At 38.9% G+C, this 8,985-nt stretch overlaps 1 protein-coding gene across 2 annotated transcripts in view; it reads right to left on the minus strand.

Moving 5' to 3' along the window:
* Nucleotides 1-6,149, minus strand: part of GOT1 (glutamic-oxaloacetic transaminase 1) — a 29,594-nt gene extending 23,445 nt beyond the window's left edge. For both annotated transcript variants that reach the window (XM_074296038.1, XM_074296039.1), the window contains exon 1: nucleotides 5,648-6,149. In XM_074296038.1, coding sequence (XP_074152139.1) covers nucleotides 5,648-5,921 — 274 coding nt within the window. In that variant the 5' untranslated portion in view covers nucleotides 5,922-6,149. The remainder of the gene's footprint in view (nucleotides 1-5,647) is intronic.
* Nucleotides 6,150-8,985: the final 2,836 nt, after the last annotated feature.

The following is an 8,985-nucleotide window of genomic DNA, read 5'->3' on the forward strand; positions in this document are numbered from 1 at the left end:
GTTGAAAAGAATAAAGCCTGAAGCATGAAAGGTGGAAGTTGCCTTTCCATGATTGTGCCATGTTTGTTCTATAAGTGTATGACTCCCTCCCCCAGATATATGCCTGGCCATGTGTTCTAGACCTGTAAACTCTTCTGTGCATGTTCCTTAGATATTTATACATATACATATTCTCAGTGTTAGGTATGTGTCTCTGGGTGGTAGAACATTGCCCAAATTTACAGAGGGAATGTTCTATTTCTAACTTTTCTAAACCATATTCCATTAAATGTCCTAGCTTTGAAGCTGGCTAACTAATAAAATTAGTCTAATTTTATCTAATTAATCAGTTAAGTAGTTGATTATTTAAATTAGATTAATGTAATTAGTCTGGCTAACTGATTAAGGTAAATATATTGACTTATGAGAGAGGAAAAGGAAAGGAAAGAATAGACCCAAAGGTCCTGTGGTATTCCACCACAGAGCTGCTTTTGACACCAAAACATGAATCAACATTTTTGAGGAAGGTAAATAATAACAGCAGTTCATAATTAGAGTATTTTATGGTTTACAAAGTACTATACTTAAAACATAAGTCCAATGTCCTTTCCATTACACCAAGCTGGTCCATGAAACCACCCAACAAAACAATTTTCATCATCTTATCGACAAGGTTATTTTGGTAGATTTAATCAAATAATTGAAATCAAAAGAAATACACTCTACTCACCATTCCTTTGACTTCAAAATAAGGTCAAAATGCTATCTCCACTTCTTAGTTGGTCTGCACTGTCTCATTTTTATGTATTTAGTACGTGCCATGTGGTAACATATATGAAGACATTTTTATTCATTCATTGAATTGACTAGTTACCAATCTAGTATCCCTATCAAAGAGGAAAGATGAATTTATGAAGCATGACTTTAAAATAAGATACCTGATTTTTTAAAATGCCAGACCTTATTCAATAATGTGTTTCTCTTTATAGTAGTTACATTAGGAATTATTGCAATAAAGTTGCTAGCACTCATTCTATTTTTGGAACTCTCCCTAAGAGCTGGGAAGACATTCTTGTGTGGTGATAGCAGGTCTTCAATCTTTGTGGGGTGGATTTCATTTCTGAAAGCAGGCCAAACTCATTCAGAGCCAAGAATGATGAATAAGGTAGGTAGCATGGCCGAATTCAAAAGAGTAAAATACAAAATTGTCTATATAGAGAAATCTAAAAATTCTATGATTACATAACCTTTACTATGTTTAGTGTATCCTTGAAAAATCATGTTTGCATTTTTTTGAGAGTGAATAGAAATTTCCCCAAGGAAAACTGACTTAATGCTTTCTTTGCTGCTTCCTCTTCCTCCTACACAAACCCTGGCCCACACATATTTAGGTCTGACATTATTATTGATGTCTTTTGCCTAATGACCTTAATAAAGGTTTTAATAGGAGCCAATTGTACCAGTAAAATTGAGTATCCCTGGTCAGTTTTCCTGGTCCCCTGGTAGATTTGTCTCTTAGATTTTTGCTTTTCTAGAAATAAGCAAGACTTTATAAACTAAGACACCCTTTTAAAACCAGAAGAGTCCAAAGGATGAATTAGATTAAGGGTGCCATCAAACTTTTGTACATCTGCAGCAACCCAGTCCTTTCCTGGTTATACCAATTTCCCTTTGGAGGGAGAACAGTGGAATGAAAAAATAAGGGGAAAACACAGAAAATTAATTCTATATAATTTTATAATTATTCTTACATGATATTAATGACTTCATAACATTAGGGTTTTAAGAATACTATATATATGTGTGTGTGTGTGTGTGTGTGTGTGTGTGTGTGTGTGTGTGTGTGTGTATCTGGGGTTTCTGAACTTATTTAAAATATTTTTATAACTATTTTTTAAAAAGAACACTATATAACGGAAAAAAATCTGAACTTCAATAAACTGAAAATCATTTACTAGATGTGACAAAGGTCAAGTCATTTAAAAGACCTGTCTCACTCAATTGTCTCAAGGATCAAATGGGATTATGCATATATAGCTCATTTCCTCTGTAAAGCATTAAGTAATGTATCAATATTACAAAGGTCTATTAGTGTCACATAGTGATATTTTGCCTTATTTAAATTATAACAAAAAGTACCCCGGGGTAGGTCAGGAAAAGCTTTCTGGGTTTTCTTATTATGCCTTATACCCAAATATACTCTTCAGTTGCTCAACGAACCAATAATAGTGTTGGATCTAAATATATATGTGGGCCGGGTCTTTATAGGAATAACAATAGCAACTTTCTTGTTATTTCTCCAACAAGACATTTCACCACCAGACTTCAGGCATTTTTTCTGGCCAGTCAGTGCCTGGAATGCTCTCCCTCTTCAGCTCTGGCTCCTGGCTACCTCTGGTCTTCTTCAAATCCCAACAAAAATCTTATCTCCTGCAAGCTTTTCCTGATCCCCTTAAGACTAGTGCTTTTCGTGTGTGATTATCTACTATTTATCATGAACATAGCTTGTTTGCATGTAGCCTCCCCAGTAGACTACTGGCTCTTTAAGAACAGGAACTGTCTTTTTCCTTTCTTTGTAGTCTTAGTACTTAGTAGTAGACTTAGTAAACCTATTTATTACCTAAATCAGATTGCTTGCTGTCTAGAGAAAGAGTAAGAAGAAATTGAGAGGGAACAGGAAGAAAAATTCAGAACTCGAAGTCTTATAAAAAGGGATATCAAAAATTGTCACTACATGTAATTGGAAAAATGTTATTATTTACATTTAAAATGTAATAAACTGTTTATTAACTGAATGACCTGATTTCAAAACTGCCTCAGACACATGCTGGCAGTGAGATCTAGGATACATCAAGTTATTCATCAGGAATCCCAAACAGAGCTCTAAATCCATGACTACATAGAGGAGAGTTTCCTTATCAGGAATTCCCCATAGCAATAAATTTACAGATCAGATTTTTTAAAATTAAAGATATGTTAAGTATCATAGCAAGAAACAAATACCTGGAGAAAGAAACTATTTGAATACAAGAATGAGAATAAGTAGGCTAAAATAACTCACTTAATGGTGCTGTTAATATTTGCTTATTTTTTCAGTTCTGTCATATTCTTCATGACTCCATTTGTGTTTTTGTTTTTTTGTTTTTGCCAAAGATACTGGATTGGTTTGCAATTTCCTTCTCTAGTTCATTTTGCAGATGAGGAAACTGAGGCAAACAAGGTTAAATCACTTGCCCAAGGTCATACAGCTATAGGATTTAGGAAGTTGAATCTTGCAGACTTCAGCCCAGCACTCAATCCACTATATCACTTAGCCACCAACCTGCCAATCTATTAAGATTTTACATAGTATTTCTCCCACTCCCCCAAAACCCAACTAACAGAGCAATATTATTATTCATGAAATGAGTAGTATAGTATTATTTTGGTATTACAAATTAGGAGACTCAGGTTGAGTGTTCTATCTACTTGCTGAAGTTAGTAGGTGTAGTAAATGGAATGCAAATAGAATCCTTATAATTCAAAGACTAGGGAGTAGGGTTCTAGAAACTAAGTGCATTAATCAAATTGACAAATTTACAATAAAATGCAATCAATCGAAGTAAAGTGAATTGGACGACATCTTTGAGTTTCCCTAGAAGCAATTTTCTTACACAGGTGTAACTTTTAATAAAAGAAAATTGTAACTTATATTCTCTCGACTATGGAGAATACAGTAGCAACCTACAAATAAAAAACAAAAATCCACAGATGCAATGATACAAAGATGCCACAAATAGGCTTCTAATGTAACCAATTGTGAATAGGGAGTTTTAGTACCAAGTTTAAATGAGTCTGAAGACTTCACATGACATACTAAATAAAAATGCCCTTCTAACACTATTGAATGTGACTTTGGGAACAGTTCACTTTACCTCTCTGGGCCTCAGTTTTCTCATCTGCAAAATGGCTTTAAAAAAAAAACTAGATGGTTTGGGGAACCTAGGATTCTTTGATTCTGAGACCTAATGTTGGAGTGGACAGAAGCCTATTTTTGCAATTAGTTTTGCATCTGACAAGGCTATGTGACCTTAAATAAATTGATAAACCTTTCGTTGCACCCAAAAAACTCTAAGAGAGCTGCAGGTCTTCATGGTAAAAGGAGTTTCCAGACTAGAAGACCCCATGGTAATGTTCCCTGCCCAATGTTTCTAAAAACTCTGGGAAGAGAGCTACCTGGTATTCTAATAAGAACTTAGAAAGACATCATTACAATAATGCCTAATTCCACTGGCTTTTTTTTTTTTTAACCATAAAACCAGTTATAATCACCACTATCAGCCAGCCCCAATCCAAGAGCTGCAGACAACAAAAAGCAGAATGTATCTATTCCATGTCAACAGAAAACACCGAAATAACTTGTTTGGTTTTAAAGCTTTAGAATCAAAGAAATTAATGTATTATAAAGAAAAACCCAACTAACTTCCTGTAAGTTTTTTTTTTTTTAAAGAGACTATTCCTTAGATAAACATTATTCTCCAAAATAGAAAAAGACCACAGTAGAATGTTTATTTTTACAGGATTAGGCAAAGAATAGCCTAAAGTATCCATTCCACGCCTTTCAAGTAAGTCAAACAAACACTTTCTCTAATCTAGTCTAGATAAAACATTTGTCCCTGGCCATCTTGGATCCTCCCTCCGTTAAGGTATCAGTATTTCTTTTGTAAACAGGACGGTTACAAATAGAAAAACGTCTCCCAGCCCTTCTCCAATTCATACCTTTTTCTTTCCTTACATCTCTAACGCAATCTAATGTTCCTTCCACAGGTTATTTCTCACTCTACTAGGCAATCTTTTGACAGACAAAACATGGAATTATCTATGAAAGCCCAAACATCCACGTGGTGGTGCTGAAATAGCAAATAAATCGCATTACGTTAAAATAAGGTTTCCTCAGAGACCATCTAGACCAACTTTTTCATTTTAACACGCAAAGACGCAGTCTCGGGGAGGTCATTCTGCTTGCCCAAAGTTTGCAAAGCTTCTCAGACCACAGAATGGGGTCTTTGGCCTCTATCCAGTAAAGTGAGTGGCACAAGTAAACAATACATAGGAGAGGCATTCATGTGATAAAGAAGTCCCGCCGGAAAAGGCAGTCCCCGTCCCCATCGAAACCACTCCAAGCCTCCCAGAATCGTCGTTCCCGTAGCATTCTCTCTCCCGAGTTCGAGAAGGAGAAAAAAAGAGGATATTATTATGCTACTATAACCGAGAGAGCGAGGATTTTCCCCAAGGTCATAAAAACCAATACAGCCAGCTTCAAGGACTCCCAAATCCAGAGCTGACGCTTAAGCCAAACTGCGTCCCTCGTGGTCAGAGTATGTTAACATGTCCCTACGACTACAGCGCTTCCAGCCAGGGTTGGGAGAATACATCACAGCAGCCAAGGTTGAGCATCGACCTTTCTCCAAGGTCTCCCCAAAGGCGAACTAGTCAGCCGGGCTGCACTCGCTTTCAATGAGGCTCCCTCCCTAAACCTCTCGGACCGCTTCTCGCTTCACTTTCTCCACCTTCGAAACAGGGGGGCTGGACCCCGGCCCTGCGGGGTTGCAGACAGCCACAGAGCATCGCCGCATGAACGAAGCTTCCCCCCGGCCTGCCATCCCCTTTTCCCCCGCAGCATCCTCACCTCCCACTCCTAGATTGACCTTGCGGGGGTCTGGGTCTTCCCGGAAGTCTGCAGTGAGCTTGAAGACTAAGACCGGCTGAGCCTGGGGCACATCGGAGAAGATGGACGAAGGCATGGCGAGGCCAAGGGCTGCAGCAAGGGCGCGCACTCCTCCGGGTCCAGCTCCGGCTCCTAAGGCGTCGATCCTGAAGTCCTTGACAGGAGACAGCAGCCTATCACGCCCAAGACGCTGCACAGATGGTCGCGCGGGGAGGAGACTCTCACGGTCAGCCATTGGGTCTGGGCAGTGCTAACCACGGTCCAATGATAGAAGGGAGGCGGAAACTCGCGCCTTCACTCAGCCACTCACGGGGTGTCTCGCTGAGGAAGGCCAAATACCTGGGCCAACCCGATCGCGGCAAATTACGCGGAAGCCGGGAAAGGAGGGGGAACAGGGAGCCGGCTTAGGTGTGAGCGGGAGCTAATGTTCGAGTGGCAGGAAGATTCTCCTATGGCTGGTAACGTCATTCTCGGCGACGATGACGGCATAGTCGGATGGAGGGAGGACGAACGTAAAAGGGCAGAGCTAGAATCTCGGGACCGAACGATCCTTGCTTGGGCAGCTCCTCTGAAGGCATGCTTGACCTTTGAGAGGAGTCCCTGAGGGCGTGTGGCATTCCCACCCCTGCCCGGGAACAGCTGCTGGGAGACGGCGCCAGGGCCAAATTGTAAAATACAGGTCTAATAAAAGGGCTAAGTAGCTCGGGGCTCAGCCCTTAGTCCTGTGGGGGCCCTGCTACAGTGGGCACGTTGCCTCCCCGGATCCTTCCTTCTTGCATCTTTGTCAATAGGCGACAGCGACTGTCTTCCCATCTGATACCGGCGGCACAAGAAGTTTCTGTGCCGGGAAGTGAAAGACCTTAGGTCATTTAGACCTGGAAGGGACCTTAGAGAACACCTTGACCAAAGTTTCACATTGTAAATAAGGAAACTGAGGCAGAGAAGGGCTGTGGCTTCTGTCCTTAAGTGATACGGGTAGTAATTGCCAGAGCTGAGATTTTTTTGCAGATTACATTATTTATTTTCACATTCCTCTCTCCTATCTCTTCATCCTAGTCCTCCTCCATTGAGAAAGCAGGAAAAACGAAACTGGTTTCAAATACGCATAGCTGAACAAATCAAATGATTACATTAAAATATTTCGTGTCTGACTCTTTCTGATCCCAATTGGGGTTTTCTTGGTAAAGATACGGGAGTGGATTATCACTGGTGTACGCCAAAGATTTTGGGATACCTGGACTTGGTTTTCGGTGTTGCCTCTGAAAGAATTCAGGTTAAAACCGTCTCCAAATCAAGCATGAGAAATTATTTGGGCATTTATTTGGGGCAAGTGATGATGCAATCTTAGGGCCTCTTTAATGGAGAGTCTACCCACCAGAATGAGGCTGGGGTTTATGTAGAGAAGGGAAAGGAAGGAGAAAAAAAGAACTGGGCAGAGAAGGAACATCCGATTATCTCAGGATATTTTTGCTCAAGTTTGAACAATCTCAGAAAAGTTTTGGAGTAAGGGAGGCAAGGAGAAGGCAAATCTTATCAAAAAAAAAATGAATATTGAAAACTATCATTACATGTAACTTGAAAAATAAAATACTGAGCAAAAAAAAAAAAAGTATGCATCTCTACCAGTAGGTGGGTTGTATGTTTCAATTTGAGTGCCCTGGAATTTTGATTGGTTTTTTGTATTGATGATGAAGCAGGAGAGAATTGTTTCCTTTACTATAAGTTGTGGTCTCTTTAAGAAACTGTATTTCCTTTTGATCTGTGATCCCTTTCAGAGTCTCAGCCCCTCCTGCTTCATTGGGAAATCCCAAGTCTTTCAAAGTGGTTTGTGATTACAATGTTCTTTTTATTAAATGAATTGTTCTCCCACTCTGTCTCAATGCATGTGTCTTCCCAAGTTCTCTCAAGTGTCCCCCATCACACTGACAACACAATAATAGTATTCCATTCCACACATACACTAAAATATATTTAACCATATTCTCAATTTGATGGGCATTCTCTCAGTTAACAATTCTTTGCCACCAATTAAGAGCAGCTATAAATATTTGTATACATATATGGTTCCCTTCTTTCTTTGCTCTCTTTGGAAGATACAGAACTAATAGCATGGATAGGTCCAAGAGGATTCGTAATTTAATCGCTTTTTAGTCATGATTCCAAATTGCTTTCCAGAATAACTAGACTAATTCACAGCTCCACTACTAGGACATTAAGGTGCCCATTTGCCTACATTCCCTCCAGCACTGTACACTTTGAATACCCTATTTCACTAGCTCCTCTTATCTATCTGAGAGGACAATGCTATTATTATTCCTATTTTCCAGATAAGGAACCTGTGGCTGATGGAAGTTGTGACTTATTCAGGGTCTAAAGTTTGTAAGTGCCTGAAGCAGTCTTTAAACTCAGTTTTCTAAATCAGGAAACTTCTCTGGAAGGGTTTCTAGAAGGATAATGGGAAATAAGAAAATTTAGAGGTCATCTTATTCCACCCCATTTTATAGATGCTAACCTTACACACAAAAATAAATCATACGGTAATTGGCTGAGCCAAGATTCAGATCTAGGTCATCTGACTTCAGATACATTGGTTTTCTTTCAGTAGTGTTTTTATTCTTTGGAAGAGTTCCAAGGATCTTAACATATGTAACTGAAAGAAACCTTAGAAGTGAGTTTGTCCAACCCTTTCATTTAACAGATGGAGAATTAGAAGCTCAGAGAGATTAAGGAATTTAGATCCTTATGCTCCAAATCCAACATTCTTTCTACATCTCCCCCCAACACAAAGATCCTAAAGATTAAGGAAATTTTTGGTTTTTGCCATTCTCTGACATCTCTTAATAACTACTAGTAACCTGTAATATTTATGAATGCTTTAATTTTTACAAATCATTTTACATATAGTAGTTCATCCAAGTCGCACAGCAACCCTGCAAAGTTGGTGCTATTCTTATTCACATTTTATAGATGAAGAAAATGAAGCAGACTGAATTTAAGTTGATTTGCCCAAGGATACACAGCTAGTATTTGTCTGAGGCAGAATCTGAACTTTGAGGCCAAAGTTTAATCTACTACACCAAAGCTTCTTAAATCATGAGTCACAACCCTAAATGGTATCACATATCTGAATTGGGGGTCTTAGAAAAATTTGGCTACAGTAAAAGGCATCAAATATTCTGCCAAGATTTAATTCTTTATGTAAAAATAAACAAGTATATCCATCTCATTAGCATGCAAATTTGCTTTCATCTTTAATAAATAAGATTACCAAAGAATTGTTTTAAAATAAATGTCTTTGT

This window comes from Sminthopsis crassicaudata, chromosome 2 (assembly GCF_048593235.1).
Source record: "Sminthopsis crassicaudata isolate SCR6 chromosome 2, ASM4859323v1, whole genome shotgun sequence".
Taxonomy (NCBI): domain Eukaryota; kingdom Metazoa; phylum Chordata; class Mammalia; order Dasyuromorphia; family Dasyuridae; genus Sminthopsis; species Sminthopsis crassicaudata.